The 27,665-nt window shown below is 45.4% G+C and overlaps 1 protein-coding gene and 1 non-coding gene across 3 annotated transcripts; both read right to left on the minus strand.

Moving 5' to 3' along the window:
* Nucleotides 1–1,957: 1,957 nt before the first annotated feature.
* Nucleotides 1,958–25,755, minus strand: Oat (ornithine aminotransferase). Of its 2 annotated transcripts, none has more exons than XM_069988251.1 (10): nt 25,659–25,755; nt 16,381–16,609; nt 11,825–12,049; nt 11,635–11,730; nt 8,921–9,048; nt 7,793–7,915; nt 7,032–7,160; nt 6,207–6,320; nt 5,375–5,519; nt 1,958–3,242 (listed from the first exon to the last, which is right to left on the minus strand). In XM_069988251.1, the coding sequence occupies exons 2-10, from the start codon at nt 16,577–16,579 to the stop codon at nt 3,082–3,084; spliced, it is 1,320 nt and encodes a 439-aa protein (XP_069844352.1). In that variant the 5' UTR covers nt 16,580–16,609; nt 25,659–25,755; the 3' UTR covers nt 1,958–3,081. The 2 variants fall into 2 exon arrangements, with proteins under 2 accessions (XP_069844352.1, XP_069844353.1); XM_069988252.1 differs by lacking the exon at nt 25,659–25,755 and adding an exon at nt 24,498–24,729.
* On the minus strand, nt 15,996–16,116 carry LOC138804000 (small nucleolar RNA SNORA40). The gene has a single exon (XR_011365121.1). It is a non-coding gene; the product is annotated as a small nucleolar RNA SNORA40 (small nucleolar RNA).
* Nucleotides 25,756–27,665: the final 1,910 nt, after the last annotated feature.

Raw genomic sequence — 27,665 nt, forward strand, 5'->3', positions numbered from 1 at the left:
GTGTTTCCATAACAAGGAGTTGTTATTGCTTCATCCCTTGAGGCCTGGGTGCCCAGAAAGCGGTCTATCCACAGGAGACTGTTGTGCCACAGGGGTAGTTTTGATCCTTTACCTTAAAGATGTTGTCAGTCTGTCCTGTCTTTTCTGGAGTCCAGGTAATTGTAAAGGGATTGCCAAGAAAATGGAGAGTATGCTGTAAAGACACAGACAAGCCTGGCGCTAGTGGCTCACACCTTGATCCTAACTACTCAGGAGGCTGAGATCTGAGGATCATGCCCAGGCAGGAAAGTTTGTGAGACTCTTACCTCCAATTAACCACCTGAAAACCGGTGTCTCAAGTGGTAGAGCACTCACCTTGTGTTGAAGAGCTCAGGGACAGTGCCCACAACTGACAAAAAAAGACAAAATGGAGGCAGGGATACCAAGCCTTTCTCCTACTTTTAGTGCTTTCATGAGCCCAAGTTAAGCAGCAAGTGCTTTTTAGCAGACCCTAAGCCAGATTCCTGCACACCCACCCAATATTCTTCCTATGGAAGGTCTGCAGTCTGTGTGTTGTTCATATGCATATTTTCTTTCGTGTGTGTGTGTGTGTGTGTGTGTGTGTGTGTGTGTGTGTGTGTGTGTGTGTGTGTGTGTGTGTGTGTGTGTGTGTGTGTGTGTGTGTGTGTGTGTGTGTGTGTGTGTGTGTGTGTGTGTGTGTGTCCACTATGCCTTGTCTTTCCAAAAACTCAAGGCTTGGCACTCTAATACTTCAGCCCAGTTCCACTAACAGCTTTTTCTTTTCTTTAAACTGTCATCGATCCTCAGGTCTGTCTCCTGAGTACCTAGGATTACAGGTGTTGGGCTTCCCCAAGGAATATTTAATATCCAACTCCAAACTCCAAACTCCATTCCTAGACTACCATTTGGTGGAGCCTGGACATGTTATTTTTCAGCAAGGAAGCATACTGACTCTTAGTGCACGGCCAGCATTGTGATGCACACATCTAAACCCCCAAGTGTTCCCTACACAGTGTCTGCCATGCCCTACCCTGGAGAGCACGAAACAAACCTCACTTTGTTTCTTTGGGCAGTACTGGGGTGCGGCCTCAGGGCCTCAGATGCTCAATGTGAGCCACACTTAGCTGCTATAAAGTTCCTATAACCTCCTCCACCTGGAACACGTCATTCAGAACAACCTGAGTCCTTGTTTCCTGGCAGCTATTTTACATCAACAGTAGCATGTCAAGGGCTTTCACCCCCTCCCTCCATCTTGTCAGCCTCCCGATAGGCAGCATCCTGCTTCCTCACAGGTGAGTGGTGAAGACCCAACAGCCCGAACAGTCCACAGAGCAAGGTCCACTCCAAAGCCTATGGAAGCGCAGCAGTAGGCCCCACCCCTTCCCTGCTTCCCTCCCTTCTGCATTCCCTTGGCTCCCCACCTTTCCCTTCCCTTCCCAACCTTGTGGCTCTGAGGTTCTAGCTGGTCACTTCTCTCTCGGCTGCCCCACACATCAAAGCCTTGCCAGCTTGAACAGGAAGCTTCCTTCCTTGGCTCAGAGGCCTTCTCTCCCCTGAAGAATGCGAATTGCTGCGTGTGTGATCGTGGGCCCTAAGGCTGCCTCTGCATCCCAAAGAGCCTGTGGCAAATCAAACTGAGCATGAACACACAGGCACACACGCACACTTGTGATCACAAACCTGCATGATAGATGATCAACACAGAGGTTCTCTATCTGGACCGCGCTGTCTGCAGGTCCCGTGGGGAGACGGGAAATGACATGGCCTGGGTGCCAGCCCACAGAGTCAGCCTCCTCCCTGACTGTCAGAACCTGGATGAGCAGGGGGCAACAGGACACTAGTAAACTGCAGTTCATTTCTTTTGAACAGCAAGCCCTTACTAGGGATTTATGCCACAAAAAACACATGAAAATCCAACAAATGTTAACAAAAATGATACAAAGAAAACATCACACCATTATAATAGGTAGCAGTCATAGCTTTATTTAAAGTGAAATCCTGGAAACAAGCCCAAAGGTTCTGCGCTGGGAGGAACTTACAATACAGCCACATTCAGTGACTCACACTATGGCCAACACTGCCATCATTTGAGAATGAGAAATATTTAGAATTACCAACATGGAAATACAAAATGCTGTTTGAATAAAAAAAGAAAAAAGAAAATCAGATTATTGATGCTATTTTTTTAATGTGGGGGAAGGACAGAAAAGTTGTAAAATATCATGTAAAGATAACTTTAAAATAATAACAAATATGTGTAAGAAAAAAGCCAGTACTCTGACAGGAAAGTGTTAGAGACTTATCCTCTAGATTTTCTATTGCATTTTCCCTTAGATCACAGAACGAAAATACCAGAAAACAAAACAAAACAAAACAAAAGGCAAGGGGAGAATGTGCTGAAGGAGTACAAAGACATTGGGTATCTCCTCCCTGGCAGAATGCCGATCACAAACCATCATTTTACATTAGCTTTATTATAAGTTTAAAGAAATACTGGAAATAAGCTTTTGAACAGATTATAATTGAGCATCTACAACTTAAAAATGATTCTTAATTCAAAATGATGGCATCAATACATTCCTGGTGTTGGCCAATATAAAGTTTACTCGCTAAAACTAGTATCTGATAGCATATGCTTAGCCATTAGTCATCTAACAGTCAATGAGTACCATGACTCAACTTTATAAAGTTAAGCAAGTCTTCAACTTTATAAACTGAGGCAAATCTTTTATGTGATAATTCAGGTAATTTTTTCAAATATAAAATATTTATACCAGCAAAGAAGTTATAAGAAAAATGTATAAATCACACTGAGGATTTGATTTAAAGGCTGTTTATATACAGATAGAGGGACGCCGTTCACCTGAACGTCCACGGGCAATCACACACGAGATGCATTCATTCTTAGTCATGTGACAGTCTCCAGCAGGTTCACAAATGTCACCCTGTTGTGCATCAACTATATATATATATATATATGTGCTTAACAAAAGAAAAGTTTTGAAGACACGTGGGATGGAATGCGCCGAGTTCAGAGCAAAGCTCCCCAGCCGCTGGCAGGGGCTCAGAGAGGTTCTCCCCTCAGAAAGACAGGATGGTCTTGTTAATGATTTCCACAGCCTCTCGGATTTCATCCTCTGTGATCACCAGCGGGGGCGCAAGCCTGATGATGTCGCCATGCGTGGGCTTGGCCAGAAGCCCATTATCTCGAAGTCGAAGACACACCTCCCAAGCATTGTAATCTACAGAGAAAAGGCGCCACACAGGAAGGCCAACAATTATGTTTCAACATGGATAGCCGCAAAAAGAGAATCCCCAAAACCTGTTCAAGGAAGCAAGCTCTGGGCTGGGAAGTTGGCTCAGTGGTAGAGCGCTTGCCTTGCATGCCATGCCTAAGGCCCCGGGTTCGATTCCTCAGCACCACATAAGCAAAAAGAAAAAAGCTGGAAGTGGCGCTGTGGCTCAAGTGGTAGAGTGCAAGCCTTGAGCTGAAGAGCTGAGGGACAGCACCCAGGCCCAGAGTTCAAGCCCCACAACCGGACCCAAAAAAAAAAAAGTTAAGTTACTCCTGATTTTCTGGTACACACAGAACTAGATAGATGTGTGTCTTTGTTGTTTTTTGGTTTTGTTTTTGTCAGTCATGAGGCTTGAATTCTGGGCCTGGGCGCTGTCTCCTGAGATTTTTTCATGCAATGCTAGTGCTCTACCACTTGGGGCCACAGCACCACTTCTAGTCTTCTGGTGGTTAATTGGAGATAAGTCTCATGGACATTCCTGCCTGGATTGGCTTTGAACCATGATCCTCAGATCTCAGCCTCTCAAGTAGCGAGGATTGTAGGTGTGAGCTACCAGCACCCAGATTTCTTTTCTTCATGCTAGTACCGGAGCTTGAACACAGAGTCTTATGTTCTTGTTTTTTTCACTCAAGACGTGCTCTACCACTTGAGCTATGCCTCCTCTTCTGGCTTTTTGCTGGTTAATTAGAGATAACAGTCTCTAGGAAGGAAGCCAGGTGCTGGTGGCTCACGCTTGTTATCCTAGCTACTCAAGGAGGCTGAAATCTGAGGATCATGGTTCAAAACCAGTGCAGGCAGTAAAGTCCATAAGACTCATCTCCAATTAACTACCAGGAAACTAAGTGGTGCTATGGCTCAAAGTGGTAGAGTGCTCACCTTGAGTGAAAAAACTCAGGGACAGCGGCCAGGTCTTGAGTTCAAGCCCCATGATGGACCAAAAAAAAGTGTCTAGAATGTGTCTGCACAGGTGGGTTTGAACTATGATCCTCACATCTCAGACTCCTGAGTAGCCACAGTAACAGGCATGAGCCACGAGTGTCCAACTTTACTTGGCTTTTCATAAAAGAAAAATCAAGCACAAAATGGGCTAAGGCTGCCATGTTCCAGACTAAGTATCCCTTATCTGAAGTGCTTGGGACTTGTTTGGTTGTGCTTATTTGTCTCCTATATAGATGTAAGGAGATGAGATACCTTAGAAAGCATCCATCTGGAAACAGGAAATTCATGACTATTCCTTATTTACCTACACAGAGCCTGAAGGTAATTTTGCACAGTATTTTATTTGACTATAACTATTTGCATTAAGTATGGTGTTTTCTGCCTGTGGTGTCATGTTAGTGACCAAAGTTTCAGATCTGGGGTATTACAGATTTTCTACTTAGGGACAGCTAACTATAATTACACAAGGAACTAATGCATAGGAACTTGGGAATACTCCAGAGAATGAATAATACCCAAAGTCAGTGATCAGTATACATCCCACGAGTAGCTGTGTCTCTGGGCAGGACAGCCGGACCCAGAGTTCACAGGGATGGTTCCCAGCTGCGCCGCACGGCAGAAATCACCATCAAACCAGGCTCTTTACTTTTTCAAAAGCTCCCTGGGTGATTCTGAAGTGTAGCCAGTGCTGACTCACTGCTTTCCAAGGAAGGGTTAGCCTAAGAACCCCAGCAAGGAGCCCTTGGGGGTGATAGATAATGCGTGGAAACTCCAAGCCTGGCATCAAGTGAGATGCCACCATTGCTCCCATTACCACCAGCGCCTCCTACTATTTGCTTCCACAGCCTTCCAGGTACAAGGCACTCAAATGAGGAAGAATGGCCCAGAGGACTCCCCAATCCTAAGTAACAGGAAGTAACTCCAAGGCCTGCCTGCCTATCAAATGTCTCAGAAGAATATTAGTTAAATGTGCCTTCGTGTGGGAAAGAGCTATGAATACAATGTTAAGTCGGATACTCTGCCCGAAAGACTTGACCCACAGGCCCACAGCCTCGTGGATGGCGACAGAGGACCAGAGCGCCCCTCTCCCCACTGCACTCCTTCAACACTAGCCTGGACTAACCAGCATCTCCGCCTACCTTTGGTGTCTCTGATAACAATGGCGTTCAACAACCCCTTTCCTCGCACAGTGGCTACGACGTCTGAGGGAAGCTTCTGGAGCTCACTTCTCAACAGAGTCCCCATTTTTTCTGCGTTTGCTGCGAGGTTCTCTTCTTCTAGAACCTACGTGAAAACAAACATTACACAAATGCTAAAGGGTTTGAATTGTTCCTTGGAGGGCCTATACACACAGGAAATGTATGATGACATCAACAGCCATGGGAACTTAACTCCATGATAACACTAAGCTATTCCTCCAGCCCTGTAAGTCCTTCGAAGGCCTGCTGCAGAGCCAGAGAGGCTTAGTAGGAGGTCACAGTGTGTGAGAGCGACCAGGGCCAGCTAGGGCCCCAGGGTCCTAAAACCTCGAAGGAAATGCACATCTGCTAGGAAGGCAACCAGTAAACTTTTTTAGATTGCCTTGCTACTCCACTCTTTCCTCTGAACATCGTGTTCTTTAATAACTGGCATTTTTTAATGTATTTTTTTGTATACCAGTACGGGGGCTTGAACTAGGGGCCTCATAAGCTCTCCAGGCTGGCGCTCTACCACACAAGCCACACCTCCACTTCTGGCTTTGTGCTGGCTAAATGGAGGTAAAAGTCTCTGGGAGTTGTATCCTCAGGCTGGCTTCAAACCTTGATCCTCAGAACTCAGCCTCCTAAATATGGAGGATTACAGGCACGAGTGAGCCATCAGTGCTCAGCAACACTTGGCATTTTTACTAAATTTCTCCTTACATGACGGACCCAAATGAGAACTTGTTCACCAGCACTTAAAGGTGCTCCTGTCAGCCACAGCAGTTTTTACCTCAAGGGCTGCAATGGCCACCCGGCAGCCCAGCGGGTTCCCACCGTAGGTGGAGCCGTGCTCCCCTGGTTTAATGGTCAGCATGATCTCATCATCACACAGCACGGCAGACACCTGAAAGACAGCCAGTTTCCCGCTCATTGCTCAGAGCAGCAACACACATGCTTACATGCAGTGGACAATACATTCCCATAAAAAACTTCAACAAGTACGAGTTTACATCTGTCCCCCAAAGTGATAGATAACCTGAGACATACAGAACAGTTTTGAAACTTACGGAGAAAAGCTGTTTCGCAATGACAGACTTCACAGCACCAAGGTAAACTTGGTCTAACTGTTCAGTAAACTAAGCTGTGCATTCACCTCAGCAAGAGGGTCTAGCTCAGCAGAAATGACCTGGAAGTGGCCTTCCAACCAGTGCCAGTTAGTGCTCTGGATAGCAAGGCCAAGAAAAGAGCAATAACACTTCGCTAAGCTCCTCGGTCAAACAAGAAGCAGAGCCATGGCTCTGAGCAAAAAGGAGAGGCAGAAGAAACTTTGAAGACATCAAGCCAAACACCACACACCTTATTCTCAGTCAACATTAACTATGTAGGTCACACAATGAAACCCTAAAATATTCTTAGTGTGGGCATTTGGTGGCCTATAACCAACTTGGTAAAAGCAAACCACTCAAAAGGCATTAGTGTCACCATCAGTGGGTATAAAGACATTTATTTTCTGTTATTCCCTCCCCTAGTTCTAGGCATTGCTGATATAAAAGTATTTTAGGTAGATATTTCAAGAGAAGAAAGGAAGGAAAGACAGACTAGACACAAGACTTACAGGGTATAACCCGCCAGAGAGCGCCTTCCCAAGAAGAACTATGTCAGGTCTGACATTTTCATGATCAACAGCCAGCCATCTCCCAGTTCTGGACAATCCCGTCTGTACTTCATCAGCAATGAACAAGGCCTGTTGGGAAGTAACACAACAACATTACTTGTCATTTGTTTCTATGGGGACCATGACTTCACTTCCTTCTTCCCACAGATGTGGAATTCTGACATGGCCTCCAATCTATGAAAATGTTTTAACTACCCACAGAATTTCAAGGGTGTTCTATAAAAATCTGTAGATATCCAGGGGCCCATTTGGCATTTCTCTTCAGGATGGAAAGACACTTAGGCAAATGTGAGAAGGCTGAAGGGCTTTTTCTGGCTTAAGATTACACTCTGGAAACACATTAATTCTTTTATCAGATTTATCAGATTCTTTCTGGACTGTCGATGGCAAACAAAATACACAGTATTAGCTTTGGTAGGAGAAGGGGGAGCAGGGGGCTCAGGAGGGATTAAGAGCTCAGTCCGCAGGGAAGAAAGGAAGAAAACACGATGTGGATCAGGAGGTCTGCAGCTCTGATCAGCCCAGATTCTAGGCTTTCTTCCAGACAGTTAAGCTTCCTGGTCCAGGTTTGTAAGAAGTTCCTAAGCATGGCATGATATTGCCCCCTAGTGGACAGAAGATTTAGTCTTTGCACATAACATATCCTTGTCAGCAGAAAGAGAAAAGGAGAGTCAAGGCATCACAAAGTTAGCATGGGCTACCTGGTGTCTGGTACAGAGTTCTCGCACTCCCACGAGGTAGCCGGGGTCCGGAACAACTACACCAGCTTCCCCCTGAATCGGTTCCACCATGAAGGCGGCAACATTTGAATCCTGAAGCGCTCTCTACAAAACAAAAAGAAATAAACTTCCACTCTCCCATATTTGGAAATGTGAAATCATACATTGCATTATTTTCCTCTAAAGTTAAGAAATTAGGCTTTGCACTGATTTATATTCCACCTCACAAACATTAACATTTCTCACTGACATTGGATTCACAATGTGATTCATTAAATTACAACATCCCTACATTTTCCTACCACATAAATATATGATAGATAAAACCTAATGTAAACGGCCTGTGGTAGCCATTTTAAGACTTTTTAATCAAAGTACTCCATTTGGGTGTAGAGAAGTAACTCAATGGTAGAGTACATACCTAACACACAAAAGGCCCTAGGTTCCATCACTGTTACCACTGAATAAAGTATGCCATTTTATAATTTTACTCCAAAAACAGGCAATACCCAAGTTATTATGAAAAACATGAATCTGCCAGGCGCTGGTGGCTCACGCCTGTAATCCTATCTACTTAGGAGACTGAGATCTGAGGATCACGGTTCAAAGACAGCCCAGGCAAGAAAGCCCAGGAGACTCTTATCTCCAATAAACCACCAGAAAACCGGAAGTGGCACTGTGGCTCAAGTGGTAGAGCACTGACCTAGAGCTGAAGAGCTGAGGGACAGCACCCAGGCCCAGAGTTCAAGCCCCACGACCAGAAAAAAAAAAAAAAAGAAAGAAAGAAAAACACAAATCTGACATGGCTGGTAGGGCACAGGGTTTAGTCATAAGTTTTCCCTGTGCTGGAAACAAACCAACTATTGCTAAGACAACATTGGCCTAGCTCCAGTTCACTTTCAAAGTCATATAATGTGCTTTGTCAGTCTGTCTTGCAGTAGTGAGTATTGGGCATAGGGACTCAAGCATGCTAGGCAAGCACTCTACCACTAATCAATATCCCTAGCCATCTTTAGTGTTACTTTTAATATTAACATATTCATAGGACATAATTAATGCAAAATAGTTTCTATTTACTATGAGCCAAGCACTATCATTCTACTGAAGTACCTCGAGTGCAGGAAGATCATTATATGGGATGATTTCAAAACCTGGCATGAAGGGTCCAAACCCATCATAACTGGTTGGATCTGTGGAACTTGAGATGGCAGACAATGTTCTACCCCAAAAGTTTCCAGCTAGAAAAGAGAAACAAGCAGTGATTGTCGCAAAGAAACCCACAAATGTAACACACACACACACACACACAGTTTGACTGAGAAATCAAAGGTTTGACTTAGCCAGGTGCCAGTGGCTCACACCTATAATCCTAGCTACTCAGGAGGCTGAGATCCGAGGATGACGGTTGGAAGCCAGCCTAGGCAGAAAAGTCCATGAGACTCTTACCTCCAATTAGCCACTCAAGAATGTAAAGTGCTAGCCTTGAGCACAAAAAGGCTCAGGGATAGTGCTCAGGCCCTGAGTTCAAGCCCCACAACTGACAAAAAAAAGTTTGCTTTAAAGAGCCCCCAGGGCATTTCAAATCCCTCAAATCTGATATTAAACATCACTGTTAATCTGACACGAGGTATGGCCTTGCCATTGCTATTTCAGGAACTCTCTGTAGGCCCTTGCATGGTCAGAGGCCTGAGGATACTTTCCTTAGACTCATTCCAAGCCTAGTAACCAAACCACTTGAGATGTTCAATGCATATTTTAAAGATAAAAGAGGTACATTTATGAAACTGATAGGAGAAAAAGAATATCATTCACAGAGAATTAGAAGTTTATCTTTTAAAAACAATACTGCAAGCTAAATATTCTATAGAATATTTTTTTCTGTTTTTTCTTTCCAGTCTTGAACTTTCAAGTCTTGAACTTGCACAGCTGGCTTGCTTGGCTGTGCTCTACCACTTGAGCCATGCCTCCAGCCTGGTCTTGTGCTGGTTGTTTTCTGTCTGGGCTTGCTTTAAAGATCCTCCAAATTGTAGCCTCCTTAGTACTAGAATTACAGAGTAAGCCACAAGAACTGGCCAGATTACCTTTTCAATTTCCTTTAGAGCACTGGTCTTCTATCAGGCAATTCAAACACTTTACATTTTACCTCTCTTGATTTGATAATCCAACCATTGCTGACACAAGGCTGAAACAGTGGCAAATACTACATGACAGACACCTGCCTTTCTTCATGTTTTTCTAACCCATGGCGGCCTTCTAGGTATCAGGCAAACAACCTGCCTTCAGGGCATTTCTCTGATAGGGAACAAACACCATAACATCAACCAGCAAAGTAACTGAACTAGGAAACTTCACAGGGGGTTAAATTTGAAAAGAACTACATAGAACAGTAGAGAGGCTGGAGTTTTGCCATAATTAAGAATGCTTTTCTATATTCCCACCTCCTCTGCCAGCAATTAATTCTGTGCTGGATCGCTGTACTTTTAGCTTCCTCCCACCTCAAAGCACTGTTCTTACAAAAGCTCCTCTCACCATAGCCATGAAGAACTCCAGATCCTACTCTGTCACAGAGTGCAATGATCTTGACCGGGCTTGTTTAGGAAAACACACTGAGGAGCCAACAACCCTGCCTGCTCTCCTCCACCTAGCCTCACGAGTCTCATCCTCTGGAGCTCAACCTGCAGGGCTACGGGACTTCCAGTTGAGGACAGTCTTCGGCTGTCTCTCCACCCCACTGACTCACCAGCTTCTTTCAATACTCAGGTGAAAACATCTTTGCACCCTTTGCTAACATGAAAGAGACTGGACACAGTCTGTAAGAAGGAAAATCACCAGAAATATCATTTCACAAGAGACAGTTACGTTGTTCTACAACTAAGACACAAGATTTTAAAGTGCCATGTTACAGCACTGCATGAAGATTTCTTCTTTGCAAACACTAATCTGTCACCTCCAATGCCAACTGCCTCTCACCAGCAACTGAACTCTGATTCTATTATGTTACACAGTTTATAACTGAACTCTGTGTGCACAGGGCCACATATTTAATGATCTTAAATGACTATAAGCATGAATTTAATCTTTACAATAGTGAATGGATACATGCTTAGGTTTTTTTTTTTAATTAAAAATCAAAGCTTGTGATGTCAGAACTTACGTAGCATTTGGACATTATATAAAGATTCCCAAAGTTCAAGTTAGACCAATTAACCATGCCCAGAAGTTGACAAAACTACTTCAGGGCACTTTTTCCCAACAACCCCTAAGAACCTGGCACAAAGGCACGTCCAATATTAAGACTCAAATATGGCTCAAATGTAGATCAGTGATACAGCTTACATGCACAAGGCTCTGGGTTTGATCTCCAGTACCCATGGAGGGTGGGAGGGAGGGGAAGGAGGGAAGGAGGGAGAAGGAGAAAAGGCTCATAATAAGGAAAAAAATCCAAGAGGAAATCCCTCACCAATTTTTATTCATAAAAATAAAAAACCATTCTGCAAATAACATGATGTAGCAAGCAAACACATTAGGAATTTTTTCTTTTTTCTTTTTCTTTTGCAAGTTCTGGGGTTGAACTCAGGGCCTGGGCACTGTCCCTGAGCTTCTTTTGCTCAAGGCTAGCACTCTACCACTTGAGACACAGCTCCACTTCCAGCCTTTTCTGTTTAAGTGGTACTGGGAATTGAACCCAGGGCTTCATGCATGCTAGGCAAGCACCCTACCACTAAGCCATATTCCCAGCCCTAGGAATATTTCACCAATAAATTTAAATAGTAAATGATGTTGTATGTTTAAAATCCTACTCGTCGATGTTTAATCTCACCTACCTGCAAAAATGATCTTTGCCTTGTATTTCTGAATGCCCTTCACAGTGTAACCCCACCGACGGGCAAGCTTGCAGGCTGTCTCTCCGGCCTCTACTCCTATGGGGGGAAATGCTCAGATGTCGGTATTTTAACTCATCAGAAAATGTGATTGTTTTCTTGGACGTTATTCAGCAATGAGCAAATGCTTTACCTGTATTCATAGGAAGCACTTTCTGGTAGTTGAAAAGTTTAGTAATGTACTCCTCGTATTCACCAAGAACATTATTGTAGAATGCCCGAGACGTTAAGGTCAGCTTGTCTGTCTGAGTCTTCAGGGCATTCACAATCTTGGGGTGACAGTGCCCTTGGCTGACAGCACCGTAGGCACTCAGGAAGTCAAAGTATTTTCTGCCTTCTACATCCCACACGTAGATACCTAAAGTGCACAGGGAAGGAAAATGACTTTAGAAAGCTACTGTATGCCAAAGTCCAAAGTCCTCTTTATGTTATGAGGAAGATTTGTTTTAGCTCAAGCATAATAAATTGATAGATACACATTTGTTTTTGGGTTTTTTTTTAAATAGTGAGGTTTGAACTCAGGACCTCAGGCTTTGCTGGGCAAGTGCTCTACTATTTAAGCCCCTCTCTCAAGGCCTTTTGGCTTTCACTTTTTTGCAAATAGTGTCTCACTTTTTACCTAGACAAGCCTGTGCTTCCTACCTAACTGGCACAACAGGCACACACTACCACAACTAGCTTTTTGTCGGTTAAGATAACATCTTGCAACCATTTTGCCAGATTCTTTGAACTTCGATCTCCTGATTTCTGCCTCATAAGTAGCCACTGCACCTGGCAGTTTATAAGAAATTACAAAGTATATATTCTATCAGTCTACCTCCAAAATACACATTTTACAAGAATACCATAAAAAGCCATAAACTCTGGAAGGATAATTTTAACATTTAGGAGCCAAAATTAGAATTTAAAAACAGAGGAGTGATACATAACAGAACAATCATAAAAAGTAGACTATAAGAGCCCACATTTACTCCATGGGAGATTAAAATCCAACATATATAAAAAACTCAAAAAAAATAAACACCAAACACATAAACCAGTCAAAAAACGGATAAGTGAACTATAAATACTTTTCAAATGAAAAAGTAGAAATAGTCAATAAATACATTTTTAGAAAAACTGTGCTACATCCTTAGCCATCAGAGATTGGCACCGACTACACTGAGATTCCACTCCCCATCCCCCCACCCCCACCCCTCCCAACCCCGTCAGAATGGCCACCATCAAAAAACAAATAACAGGGCTGAGAAGGTGGCTCAGTGGTAGAGTGCTTGCTTCGCATGAATGAAAACCTGGGTTTGATTCTTCAGCACCACATATAAGTGGCACTATGGCTCAAGTGGTAGAGGACTAGTCTTGAGCTGAAGACCTGAGGGACAGCACCCAGGCCAAGTTCAGGCCCAACAACTGACAAAAAAAAGGGGGGAGGGGCTGGAAAGGTGGCTCAGTGGTAGAGTGCTTACCTTGTATACATGAGGCCCTGGGTTCGATTCCTCAGCACCACATAAGCAGAAGAAAATAAAAAGGCTGGAAGTGACGCTGTGGCTCAAGTGGTAGAGCACTAGCCTTGAGCTGAAGAGCTGAGAGACAGTGCCTAAGCCCAGAGGTCAGGCCCCACGACCAACAAAAAAAAAAAGTAACAAATGCTGGCAATGATGGGGGGAAACAGAGGCTCTTATTCACCACTGGTGGAAAGATAAACACATCCAGCTACTTATGGGAACCTATGGAAGTTCCTCAAAAAAATTAAAAATATCTAGAAACATTAAAACTTAATTTTCCCATTTGTACAGGGGTAAACACTCTACTAAATATTTAAAGCCTTATCTACATGGGTGAGATTACAGGAAGAAAGTATTCTCGAAATAATACTGCTGGGTTTACAGCTCCGAAGAATCCAAGTCCAGCCAGGTACCAGTGGTTCACACCTACAATCCTAGCTACCTGAAAGGCTGGATGAGAGAATAACAATTCTAGGCCAACCTGGGCAGACCACCTTCCAACAGAGAGATAGATGAGGGAGTGCCTGATGGTTCTCCTAAACCACATGAGAGGCTGAGAGTGAAGGACTGGGAGGATCATGGTTCCAGGCTAGCCTGGGCAGACAATTCCTCCAGGCCCCAGCTCATGGAAGAAAGGTGTGGCGGCCATACACCTGTCATCTCAGCTACAACAGGAAGCCCAAATTAGAGGTCCAGGCCATCGTCCAGAAGCACTACAGGAAGAAAGACCCTATCAAAAATAACCAGGGCGAAAAAGGGCTAGAGGTATACTCAGCAGTAGAGTGCTTGCCTTGCATGAGGCTCAGTTCAAACTCTAGTACTGCCAAAAAGAGAAAGAAAAGTTGGGCAAGTAACTTGATAGATACTTCTTCAGATCCACAAATGTACAGCAAGTTCAACCTGACCAGTCATCAGGGAGATGTAAATCAAAACTCCCATGAAACACTACCTCATAACACTTGTGTGGTTACTTTTTTTTTTTTTTTTTTTGGTCAATCGTGGGTCTTGAACTCAGTCTAGGTGCTATCCCTGAGCTCTTCAGCTTAAGGCAAGTGCTCTACCACTTCACTTCTGGTTTTCTGTTGGTTAATTGGAGATTGGAGTCTCAAGGACATTCCTGCCTGGACAGCTTTGAACCGTGATCCTGAGATCTCAGCCTCTTGAGTAGCTAGGATTAGAGGCACTGGCTAATCCAGCTTGGTTACAATTTTTTTTAAGGGCAGATGTGAAGAATTTGGAAACTTCAAATGATACAGCTGCTAAAAAAAGAATTGACAGCTTTTAAAGAGCTAAGACAAGAAGAAAGAGGGAAGAGGGAAAGAGAAGTTGTTCTGTCTTAAAGACAAATCTGACAGGTGGATGTGACTTACAATCTGAAGTTTTCCTTTATTATAAAGTTAGATCTAGATTATAAATGATGGTGCTGTGTCAGTGTTCCTTCCCTGATTTTGATAATCACGTGCTTATAAAAGATAAAGTCCTAGCCGGGCGCTGGTGGCTCACGCCTGTAATCCTAGCTACTCAGGAGGCTGAGATCTGAGGATCGCGATTCAAAGCCAGCCCGGGCAGGAGAGACCGTGAGACTCCTATCTCCAATAAACCACCAGAAAACCGGAAGTGGCGCTGTAGCTCAAGTGGTAGAGCGCTCGCCTTGAGCTGAAGAGCTGAGGGACAGCGCCCAGGCCCAGAGTTCAAGCCCCACGACCGACAAAAAAAAAAAAAAAAAAAAAAAAAAGATAAAGTCCGGGCTGGGAAGGTGGCTCAGTGGTAGAGTGCTTGCCTTGCATGCCTGAGGCCCTGGGTTCGATTCCTCAGCACCACATAAGCAAAAAGAAAAAAGCCAGAAGTGGCGCTGTGGCTCAAGTGGTAGAGCACTAGCCTTGAGCTGAAGAGCTGAGAGACAGCGCTCAGGCCCAGAGTTCAGACCCCAGGACCGGACCCAAAAAAAAAAGAAAGAAAGAAAAGAAAAAGATAAAGTCCTTGGGCTTTATCAGAGGGAGGGCACGCTACGCATCTAAGTGTGAAGAGATTCCCTGTCTGCAGTTTCTCCTTTCACAGCTCAGGAAATAATATAAAATATTGTTGACAAGGAGGAGAGAGAGAACACAAAACAAAACTTCAAATATCAGCACAGGAGCCGGGAGTCGGTGGCTCACGCCTGTAATCCTAGCTACTGAGGAAGCTGAGATCTAAGGATCGCGGTTCAAAGCCAGCACGGGCAGAAAAGTCCATGAGACTCTTATCTCCAGTAAACCTCCAGAAAACTGGAAGTGGTGCTGTGGCTCAAGTGGTAGAATGCTCGCCTTGAGCTAAAAAGCTGAAAGACAGCACCCAGGCCTAGAGTTCAAGCCCCACGACCAACCCAAAAAAATAAAAACAGAACAAGAAATTTGGGTGAGAGTAGAAGACACATTACACTACTGCTGTCATACTATTTTTTTTCCTAAAGGCACTGAAGCTTGAATTGAGAGCCGTGTCCTGCTAGGCAGCCACTCTTCCACTTGAGCTATGCCTTCTGCCCATTTTTTATTTATTTTTCAAGGAGGGTCTTGTACTTTTTGCCTGGGGCCAGCCATGGACCGCGATTCTCCACCTTTGCCTCTGTGAAGCTGAGCATACATAGTCACGCACCACTGTGACTTTCGGTTAGGATCTAACTAAACTAACATTTCCAACTCCCAACTAGTTGATTACAGGCATGAGCACAACTGGTTGTTTTTTTTTAGCTTTTACATCAACTTTCTTCTCAGAGCCAACTTATGTGAGTGAACCAACCCCCACATTGCCAACTGTTGTAGGAATCATATTCCTTCTTACGTGTACCAAAAATCTCATATTCAGCAATGAGTTCTGGGTTGCAAAAGAGGACTTACTGTTTGTACCTGTGTCTGTAAGGCTTTGTTATAAATTAAACACATGTGCTTATAACCTTTAACTAAAATCACACCAAAATAAAAGCTAATCAGAAAAAAATGACAGCGAGGCAGAGGAGAATAGCACTTTCCATATTTCTTGGGGAGCCACCCGTGATGGATCACCAGTGCCCTGTAGCACCTGAGACCGCTCCACTAGCCAATCAGAAAGGCTGAAGGAACTAAGACATTCAATGCATCTGGGAAAATGGACACTGAGAACATATCAAAGCAGCTAATTTTTACTGGGTGGGAGGAGGTCTTTCAGAACATACCTTTTCCTCTCTCCAAGGCCACGGGTAAAGGATGGTAATTGTGTGCACCATATTTCGCTTCCCGTTCAAAAATGTGCTCAGAGGACGGAGGGCCTTGCACTGTCTTTTTTGCTGCAACCGACGTGGCAGAAGCCACTGAAATGTGAACTCCTCGACGGAGCACAGCCACGGTCTTTAGATGCGCTAGTTTGGAGAACATTGTGTGTCCTTCTGGTGAGAAACCACAGACCTGTCCAAACGAAAGCAAAGACGTTAAGAGTAAGAACATGCCCAGGCTTCGTGCATGTGTGCTCAGAGGCATCTGCTGAGCATCGGCAGTCTGACTCCAGCGTGATCCTAGCAGACGGTGCCTACTGCAGAGCAAAGAAAAGATCAGAGAAAGGGAGATCAGCCTAGAGAAGTTCAATTCTGAGAGAGAGCAGCCCAGAGGCTTCTGTGGCAGTCATGGGATCTCCACCCCCACCTTCTATTTTGCAATTTGACTCTGTTCTGATATGTAGGAATGAAGCAATTAGGAAAGAATTTGGCTTCACAAAACTAGAGATCATCCAAAAAAAGAGGAGAAAAAAACGAACAAACATTTGGATATGGGGGGTGGTAACTTTGGGGAGATGCAAAGAATTTAACACCAAAGACAGAAACCATAAAAATTATAATCTACCATTTAGCCACAAGTATCTAAAACTTCTGCAGCCAAATGTATCATAAACAAAGAAGGGCAGATGTGTGTTATACATCGTAAAAGAAGCCTAGGGAAAAATGTTTTGAAGAGTCTTAAAGAGCTTTACCAAGAAGTTGAACAAACAAAAACAGGCTGGATGAGTGGCTCAGCAATAGAACTGACAGAAAAGTAGCCAGGCGCTGGTGGCTTATTCCTAAAATCCTAGCTACTCAGGAGGCTGAGATCTGAGGATCAGGATTCACAAAGCCAGCACGGACAAGATCCATGAGACTCTAATCTCTACCAGAAAACCAGAAGTGGCTCTGTGGCTCAAGTGGTAGAGCGCCAGCGTTGAGCTGAAGAGCTCAGAAACAGTGCCTCAGCCCAGAGTTCAAGCCCTACAACCAACAACAACAAAAAAAAAAAAAAACCATGAAAAGCAGGCAATTAATTCTCAAAGAAACAATCTACTCTGCCAGGGTGGCTGTTTCTAGAGAATTCCTTCCTCCTTCCCATGCCAGCCCTCAAGAAACACATACCAGGAAAAAAAAAAACTGCTTGAAGGAGAAAAAGGTAATTTGGTCCTAGAGAACATCAAAGTACAGTTGAGTTTGTTGTAAGAAGTTCAGAATTGAAAGCTGAGCATCCAGAGCACTGACAAGTTGGTGTGTCCACCCTGTCCAGCCCCCACCCGCCACCAGTGTGTCGCCTAGCCCACTACTCCGCACCACAAGCCATGAGAAAGGACTAGGTATGAGAAACTGGGAAAAGGAAATGAGGGAATATGCGTAGAAATTGCGTGTGTGCGTGTGTGTGTGTGTGTGTGTGTGTGTGAATATGCGTAGAAATTGTGTGTGTGTGAATATGCGTAGAAATTGTGTGTGTGTGTGTGTGTGTGTGTGTGTGTGTGTGTGTGTGTGTGTGTGTGTGTGTGTGTGTGTGTGTGTGTGTGTGTGTGTGTGTGTGTGTGTGTGTGTGTGTGTGTGTGTGTGTGTGTGTGTGTGTGTGTGTGTGTGCAGGAAATCCTTGGTATCTGCAAGGATTCGGCCCTTGAAGAAAACCCACACAAGCTCAAGATGTCCAGAGTTCAGTGCTGTCCTGAACTGGGGCTGCTGGATTCATTTTTCCCATAATGCCACCCAACTTCCTCTAAAGGCATGACATTTCAATACTGCTCACATTTCCCCTCATCACTTGACTTTGGCACAGTCACTTTCACCTTGCTTTGGGGAGGCACATTTTCACAATATTAAGCGCAGCAAATCCTCAGCAGGTCACACAACAATTTCAATACAACTAATGACGACAGCTATATAACGTATACACGGGAATTTAAATCTTTTTGGTTCTGAAATGTGTTATATTTAGATTAACACTTGGCCCAAACTATGTAATAAATCAGTGAATCAGGTAGACTTACTGCCCTTATTTTCACACAGACAAGTCCAATTGTGTTTCAACAGAGCATTCTCAAAGACAAGTCAAACCATGCAGGATCTCACCGCATCCTGGAGCTGAGCTGCCAAATTAGCAAAACATAGTACTTACAGCCTGGCTGACTTCCCTTTCAACTTGGCTCTACCCAGCAAGTCCAGTGTGTTCAAGAATTTTCAATTACTAAGCAAAATAAAAGCAGCACACTGGCACGCCAAGGTCTCGTACCTCCCTCAAGAACAGATTTGTAACCAGAGCTCCAGGAAGAAACTTCAGGGGGTCCAATCACCCCCATTTTATAAAGAGGAGCTCTATAACTTCCACTAAATCTTAGCTCACAGTGATGTGTATTTACAACCAGAAAACAAAAAATAAAAAGCCACAGAAGAATCACTCTGTTGCCAGCAAAATGTCCAAGTTCTAAACAGAATTCCCCACTGCTAGGTCTAAGGAGCTGACTTACAATTTCTTTCTCAGGCCTTTATGTTCTACTCAATCTAGGACTGTTGGACTTACAAAAAACTTGAGGGCTGGGAATGTGGCTTAGTGGTTGAATGTTTGCCTAGCATTCATGAAGCCCTGAGCTCAATTCCTCAGTACAACATAAGCAGAAAAAGCCAGAAATGGCACTGTGGCTCAAGTGGTAATGCTAGCCTTGAGCACAAAGAGGCTCAGGAATAGTGCCCAGGCTCTGAGTTCAAGCTCCAGAACTGGTTTAAAAAAAATTGAAGCAACATCAGTGTTTGCCTAGCAAATTAGAAAAAAATTAGGAAAAAATCAAATTAGAAAATTAGAAAAGGGGCTGGGAAGGTGGCCCAGTGGTAGAGTGCTTGCCTTACATGCATGAGGCCCTGGGTTCGATTCCTCAGCACCACATAAGCAAAAAAAAGCCGGAAGTGGCGCTGTAGCTCAAGTGGTAGAGCGCTAGCCTTGAGCTGAAGAGCTGAGGGACAGCGCCCAGGCCCAGAGTTCAGGCCCCACAACCGGACCCAAAAAAAAAAAAAAAAAAAAATTAGAAAAAAAAAAAAGTACTCAGGCCTAAGCTACACTCAGCAGTACTCTAGAAGGAGGCATCTTTCTGAGCACAAGTTGTAACCATTATAAAAGCCTTCAAAATATTTGTACTTAACTCAATAATTTTATTCCCATGATTTTATTGTAAAGAAATATTCAGGAATATGGAGAAATATTGGCACATAAAAAGTGTTCAACAATATCAGAACAATTCAATATAATCATATATATATATACTAATGTTTAATCATTTATTAAACTTTTAATGACATGGTAAGGGTATTTTACAATATGTTTAAGTAAAGAAAATAAGATTATAAGGGTTGTTGTGTGGGCCTATAATTCCAGCACTCAGACTTTGAGGCAGGAAGATCAGGAGTCTGATTCTAATCTGGGCAAAATACCAAGACCTTATCTTAAAAAAAAAAAAAAAAAAAAAGAGGGCTGGAAGGTGGCTCAGTGGTTGAATGCTTGCCTGGCATGCATGAGGCCCTGGGTTCCATTCCTCAGCACCACAGAAGCAGAAAAAGCTGGAAGTGGTGCTGTGGTTGAGCTGAAGAGCTGAGAGACAGCATCCACAACCGACCAAAAAAAAAAAAAAAACAAGAGGGGCTAGAAATGGGCTTAGTGGTAGAGTGCTTGCCTAGCATGCAGGAAGCCCTGGGTTTGATTCCTCAGTACCACATACACAGAAAAGGCCAGAAGTGGCCTTGTGGCTCAAGTGGTAGAGTGCTAGCCTTGAGCAAAAGAAGCTCAGGGACAGTACCTGAGTTCACAAGCCCCAGGACTTGCAAAACTAAAAAAAGGAGAAGAGAGAGAAAGGATAAGAGGTCAAAGAAGAGGGATTAGGAGAGAGGAATAATTATACACATGTAGGATACTCAACTATACAAACCTTACAAGGAAAAACTGTAACAAAAGAGATTTCAAAAGGCCACTGTGGCTGTCTCTGAACAATTATTTTCCACATTTTCTACCATAGCCATAAATTACATTTATGACCAGAAAGAAACACCAGCACAAACCGAACGTCTGCCTGGGTTGTCTGATAAGGAGTAAAGTCAGGCAACCAACAAAACTAAAAGAAAGGACTAACAGGCTTTGAGAAACTCATGTCATTAAAAGCAGATGGAAGTCACTTTCCTGAGAGAATGGTCTTTTAAAAAAAAATCAAAGCAGCATTTTCATCTTTTATTTTTACTTTCAAATTTAAAATTTCATAACAAAACTTGCCAAATAAACTTGTCAGAAACAAAATTAAAAACAAATTGCAGCAGACACTTGAAGCAGAAGCCCTGTGCTGGCAAAGCCCATTATCCTCCCTAAAGCTTCCTGGCTAAGTCCAGCCCAGTGCACCTCTAAGAAAATCCTGATTATGCTAATCAGGTCGACAAGTTGGAATTGGAGGGAAGTCTAACAGAAAATCTATTCTCTATTGATGATTTTGCTACCAAGGCCTGTAGCTCTGTGATATCACAACGGCAGGGAGACAGACAATAAAGGATATTTTAAAATGTTACTTTGAGAAAAATAAAACATACTCCAAAGATTATCTTTCAGTTAACAAGCTGATAAAAGACTGCAAGAGACTGAGGGTGGAAGGGGATCTCTGTAACATCAGCACTCAGCAGCCGGGCTACATAGTGAGACCATGTCTCAAAAATAAAACAAAGCAAATAAAGACGGCAAGAGAAAGAATCTTTGAGACTATGTAAAGTCAACATTTTCATTTTGAAATGGAATGCAAATTCAATTTTTCTGCCAATTCAGGCAGTTTCATTAAAGAGTAATTTATAGTGACAAATTAACAAATAAGTTTGTATTTATTTTCATTCAGGATTTTAAAAAAGTAAATTAATTAGTAATAGTCGTTCTTCCCATTGTTAAAGATGAACTGGGAGCCGGGCGCTGGTGGCTCACGCCTGTAATCCTAGCTACTCAGGAGGCTGAGATCTGAGAATCGCGGTTCAAAGCCAGCCCGGGCAGGAGAGACCATGAGACTCCTATCTCCAATAAACCACCAGAAAACCGGAAGTGGCGCTGTAGCTCAAGTGGTAGAGCGCTCGCCTTGAGCTGAAGAACTGAGGGACAGCACCCAAGCCCAGAGTTCAAGCCCCACGACCGACAAAAAAAAAAAAAAAAAAAAAAAAGATGAACTGGGAAAGGTCTTGGTGTTGTATGCAGGACCTTGTCTTGAGTCCTGAAGACACAACACTAGTGTTCAGGAGTCTGTGGTTGGCACCACCTGAGAAATATTAGAGTTAAGATGTGCTTTAAAATAGCCAATATCAATAATACTTTTGCCAAACAGCTTTAGAAAAATCATAGAAGGGGAAGTACTAAGAGTTTGGTGACCAGGATTTAAATTCTGTCGGGGGCTCTGATTTTCAGGAGATTTTGTCTATGTGTCTGAGCTTCAATTTCTCCTTGTAAAAAGAGGCAAGTCATTCCAGGGAGTTAGGGAGGATTCAAGAGTTATGTTAAAGCTGCAAGCCCAGCAACAAAGTGGCCATTCATTTAGCTTCCTTCTATCCTTAAATTCACAAGGGCACTAGCCAATTTCTACAGTATTTTAAAAAAAAAAAATCAACAGTGCAATGGTTTCTTTTTATAAAGTGAATTTTTTTTCTTTAAAAAAAAATTATTTTTCAGCCAGGCACCAGTGACTCATCCCTGTAATTCTTGATTGAGGTCTGAAGCCAGCTAGGCAGGAAGACTCCATCTCCAAAATAACCACTAAAAAGCTGGGCTAGAGGTATAACTCAAGTAGTAGAATGTCAAGCCAGTAAGCAAAATGAGCAAGTACAAATTTTTTAGTTTAAATCCCAGTACTAGCCAAAAATACATACATACATATGTATATATAACATATATAACATACATGCTATATATACATATATAACTATATGTATCTATTTGTATGTTTAAGTTTTTTTTCTTAATAGCTGGGAGCTGGTGACTCACCTATAATCCTAGCTACTCAGGAGGCTGAGATCTGAGGAAGTCAGTTCAAAGTCAGCTGGGGCAGAAAAATCTAAAGGACTCTTCTCTCCACTTAACAAGCAAAAAGCTAAAAGTGGAGATGTGGTTCAAGTGGTAGAGCACAAGCCTTGAGAGCAAAAGAGCCAAGTGATAACATAAGGCCCTTAGATCAAGCCCCAGTTCCACCACAAGGAAAAAAAAAAAAACACTCAAGAGTCAACAGCAGATGAGAATGCCTATCAAGAGAGAATAGGTCACCAGTTATGGTTGCTAACCAAGGTGAGTTAATGAAGAGACTTCCCTAAGTGAACTCATCTGACAGTTGTCTTTTCAACAAGAACTCACCAGGCCAGACCTAACGGCTTTCAAATGTCAAAATAGTATGTTGTATGCTTTAAGCCCTGTCACACATCAAAAGCATACTCAGGCCCTGGAATGAGAACAAATTGCTCCGGACAAGCTATGCACTTTTAACACAGAGTGTGGAAGTAGCACAGAGGAAACAGAGCTTCGGGCTACCATTATTACTTCATTCCCCAACCAACTCTGTCTCCACAATATAGTTCCAAAAGCTTTTGAAAGTTTGTTTGGCCTACATGTTTAAATACTAGTTGTTTTTTTAATTACTCTAAAAGAATAACCTGGGTAAAGTCATCAAAAGCCATTGAAAATATTCAACTTGAGAAGTAAATTTGTTTTTGCTATTGCCAAATATTTGCTTTTCTAGAGGTAAGCATTCACAAATAGGGCCTCCTTTTTAAGTGTTTTTTATGTAATCAATACTCTGGCTAAACTTCAACTCACGCACATCAATGACAAACAATGAAAGAATTACTAGAGGGATTAGAGCCTGGCACCAGTGGTTTATACTTGTAATCATAGCTATTCAGTAAGCTGAGATCTGAGGATCAAGGTTCAAAGCCAATTCAGGCAAGAAAACCTGTGAGACTCTTGTCTCCAATAACCACAAAAAGCTGGACAAGGAGCTGTGCTTCAAGTAGCAGGGCTCAGCCTTTAGCAAAAAAAATTAAAATTAAAGCTTAAGGACCGCACCAGGCCCTGAACCAGCATAAAAAGGGGGGAGGGGTAACTTGGTCAACACATGGCACCCTCCACATACCTCCAAAATTCCACCAATTCATTACTATTTCACATGTACGGGTTGGACCCATCCTCAAGAGCTCCATAAAGTGCGTCAAATGTGCACACAAAATACCTGTAATAAAAGTAGTTCTTCCCCAAAATGTAGGAGATAGATGTCTCTTTGAGGGAAAAAAAAAAATCTTAAAAAGAAATGTACTCTTTACCTAACTTATGTAACTCTAACATCCTCTTTGTACATCACATTTAATAAATTTTTAAAAAGGGTAAATACCATCTTAAAATTTCTTACATTATCTTGTACAACTTTTTTTTTTTTTTTTTTTTTTTTTTTTTTTTGTCGGTTGTGGGACCTGAACTCTGGGCCTGGGCGCTGTCCCTCAGCTCTTCAGCTCAAGGCTAGCGCTCTACCAGTTGAGCCACAGTGCCACTTCCGGCTTATTCTGCTTATGCGGTGCTGAGGAATCGAACACAGGGCCTCATGCACGCGTGCAAGGCAAGCGCTCTCCCGCTGAGCCACCTTCCCAGCCCTTGTACAACCTTTTGAATTAATAATAATACAATTGTTAAAGTGAGTGTGGTGCAGACTGAAAGAGGAAGATGGCAAATTCCAGCGCAGCTGGGTTACACAGTGAGACCTCGTGGCCAAAAACAAGCAGCATAATTTTCTAAAACTTGGGAAGAGGAGCGTTGGGGGAGTGCAAAAACACCCTGAAAAACTTTAACGGAAAACTTATTTAAATCTTGTTTTTGTTAATAGACTATTTTCACCTTCTTCAGTTACGAACTAGCTTCCCTACTAGCTTTTTCTTCCTCAGGAAATCCCAAGGAAAGAAACCCAGTGCTCATTTCGAGTGGATCAAAGACTTTGGATTGCAACCTAAGGAACAGCTCCCGGTTCAAGTGAAGGAACTCGTTTACGTACTTGAAACCCTGGTAGGAGAAAAATCGGAGATCAATAATTTAAGGTAAAGCTCCTCGCCCGGACCCCTTAATGCATCCAAAAGGAAAAGCTGCACACCGAGGAAGACCAGAGACGCAGGCGGTGAGGCGTTCCGCTGGAAATACCTAGCACGTACTCGCGGTCAGGAACGTTTGCAAATTAGCCCTAAGATGAGGCGTCCAGGCTGCGATCCCCGGACAGCATTTAATTAGCGATCGACCGTCCCCTGCCCGCTGGAATCAGGACAAAGGGAGGGGCTGGGAGGGAATGGGGGGGAGGGAGGCGGGATGGAGAAGGTAGCGGGGAAGTGGCGGGGAGGAGGGAGAGGAGGGAGGAGGGAGAGGAGGGAGTGGGAGGGAGGAGGGCGGGGAAGAGGGGGGGGACGGCGGTGCAGGAGGGAGTGGCGGGGGTTGGGGTGGAGATAGCTGGGAGGAGGGGAGGAGGACGGTGGAGGGGGGAGGACGGTGGAGGGGGGAGAACGATCGAGGGGGAAGGACAGTGGAGGTGGGGGAGGACGGGGGCGGGGGGAGGAGGGCGGGGTGGGGGGGAGGCCGCAGCCGGGCCGGCGGCGGGGCCCGCGGTGGAGACGAGGTGGACTCCTCGGTAACCGCAGCAGCGCCCCCTCCTGGGGGTCAGTGTCACCGCAGGACCGCGCCGTCCTCCGGTATCCAGCCAGCACCGTCCCCGCGGACCCCCGGGACCGACGGGGCCCGCTGGGCCCGCGGCGGGCGCCTGCTTTCCGGAAACCCCGAGGCCTGAGAGGGAAGAGCCTCGGGCGCACCGTGACGGAGGGAGCGGAGGCTCGGCCCCCGTGGGCAGCGGGCCAGGGGCCGGTCGGCTCCGCCCGATCTGGCAGGCGGCGGTGCCACATCCGCAGCCTCGCCGGGCCGCGCGTCGCCGGGCTCGCGCTCGAGCCGGTCCCCCGGGTCTCAAGCCCGCCCGTCCGCTGCCAGGACCCCGGGGCGCGCCGGGCCCCCGCCCGCCGCAGCTGCCCTCCGGCGGGGGCTCCAGGCCGCCAGGCTGGAGCCTCTCGGAGCCCGGACCTGCGCGCCGGCTGAGGCCCAGCGCGCCACGGGAATCCCCCGAAGCGGCCGGGATCCGCAGCCCGACGCCCCCAGCCCCAGCACACGGCACCCGCCGTACCTGAGGGCTCCGCGGAGACAGGAGGGACCCCGGGCGGCGGCGTTAGGACGGAGCTGAGCGGCGCGCTGCTGCGGGGCGCGTCACACTGCTTAAGACGCGCCGTCCGCCCCGCCCCGGGCCGCGCTCGCCATCCATTGGCTGAGGCGGGAGGCCGAGCACCAATCGCGTGAGCCTTACCTTCGCCCCGCCCACCCGGCCGCTGGTCCGGGCCGCAGCGGCGCGCGCGGCGTGGAGCTGCTCGTCGCTGGCGGGGCGGGCGGGTGTGGTACCCGCCCTCATCTTAGGGGAAGACGGGCCTCGAAGGGATGCAAAGGCTGCTCGCCTCCGCGAGCCCTCTGCGTTTCGAGGAACCAGTGCGGGACGGCGGACGCCACCTCCATCCTTGCCTAGCAGAGCCTGTGCGGAGGAGGGATGAGCACGCCAGAGCTGTCCCCGGGCCTGGACTGTCGCGTGCGTCTGAGCCAGGTCACCAGCCCAGCCCAGCTGGACACCGCACTGACCACCTGCTCGAGACGCTGCTGCGTCGCGCTGCCCTTCGCGTGGGACATGAAAGTCAGCACGTGAAATGGGACTGCAGACTCACCTCGTGTGAGGAGGAAGGTGGCTTTCGCTTCGAGCACCGCGCTGTGCAGTGAGTTAGAAGTTGGAGAGGAGGCTGTGCGGAGGTGTCCGACAGAGGAGGGGCCGTCCGGTCCTGGTACCACCCAGGGGTCCTTGCGCTTGGTGATTGACCGGGTCACGTGTCCGCCCTGGGCTCGGTTGGCCCCCTGAGGGCAGTCAGCGGAGATGTCGGTGGGGAACAGGCGCCCTCGTTACCGTGGGGATACGTCAGCCGGACACCACACGTGGAGCCGTATCCTCCGGCTCCTGCCAGGCCTAGACCTGAGGGCTGGAGGTGGGGTTTGCAGACCCCCACCGAGAGGGGAGTCTGAGGAGAGACCACCTTCGGGCCAAGGTCATCCTTCTCGGGGGAGTTGAGTGCGTCGCACAAAGTCTCTCCCCACAGGACAGTTTCATCTTGAGGCCCTAAGAGCCTTTTAAGGCAGCCCTCCCTCCAGGTCAGCCTCCAGGCGCACAGGCTGACCAAGGAGGTAGGAGGAAGGCCTCGCTGACCAGGAGCTAAAATCAGATCGTGTGGAAGGGGAAGAGTAGCCGGTGCTCTGAGGAAGCAGAGTCCGCACAGCAATGGTGCTGGTGGCTCACATCTGTAGTCCTAGCTACTCGGGCTGAGATCTGAGGATTGCAGTTCAGAGCCATCCAGGGCTGGAAAGCCTGAAGAGGCTTATCCCCAATTAACATACAAAAAGCCCAAATAGATCTGTGGCTCAACTAGTACCCCCTTATGCAACTCAGGGGCAGAGTCCAGGCCCTGAATTCAAGCCCCTGTACCAGAACACACCCAGAAGAGGGAGGAGGAGGGAGAGACAGAGACAGACAGACAGACAGACACAGACACATAGAGAAGGACACACAGAGAGAAGAAAAGGCTAAGGCCAGAAGGTCAAGCCCCAGACTGGAACAACAAAAGAAAGGAGAGAAAACCCAAGCAGACAAATCTGAGAGACTATTATCTCCAGTTAACCAGTTGAAGGCCAGAAGTGGAGGTATGGCTTAAGAACTAGAGCTCTAGCTTTGAGTGAAAAAGCTAAATGAGAACATGAGACCCTAAGTTCAGGGCCCAGAAAAAGAGAGGAAAGAAGGGAGGAAAGAAGGAAGGAAGGAAGGAAGGAAGGAAGGAAGGAAGGAAGGAAGAAAGGAAGGAAGGAAGGAAGGAGAGGGAGGGAGGGATGGAAAAGCAAGATACCATAAGCCATTCCACCCTCCTGGGCTCAATCTGCTTTAGGTTAAGGTCACTTGCTCACACTCATTGCAGAGCCTTGCCTTTTATTTCTGAATCCCTTTACATCACACAATAGATTATGACCAACTTGCTGGGAGTTGTTCCCCAGGGGTCAGAAAAGGAAGCATTTCTTTCTAAGGTTCTGCTCCCCAAACCTAGGAAAGTAC

The sequence above is a fragment of the Dipodomys merriami genome, unplaced genomic scaffold, assembly GCF_024711535.1.
Source record: "Dipodomys merriami isolate MVZ:Mamm:240054 unplaced genomic scaffold, mDipMer1.0.p SCAF_35, whole genome shotgun sequence".
Lineage (NCBI taxonomy): Eukaryota > Metazoa > Chordata > Mammalia > Rodentia > Heteromyidae > Dipodomys > Dipodomys merriami.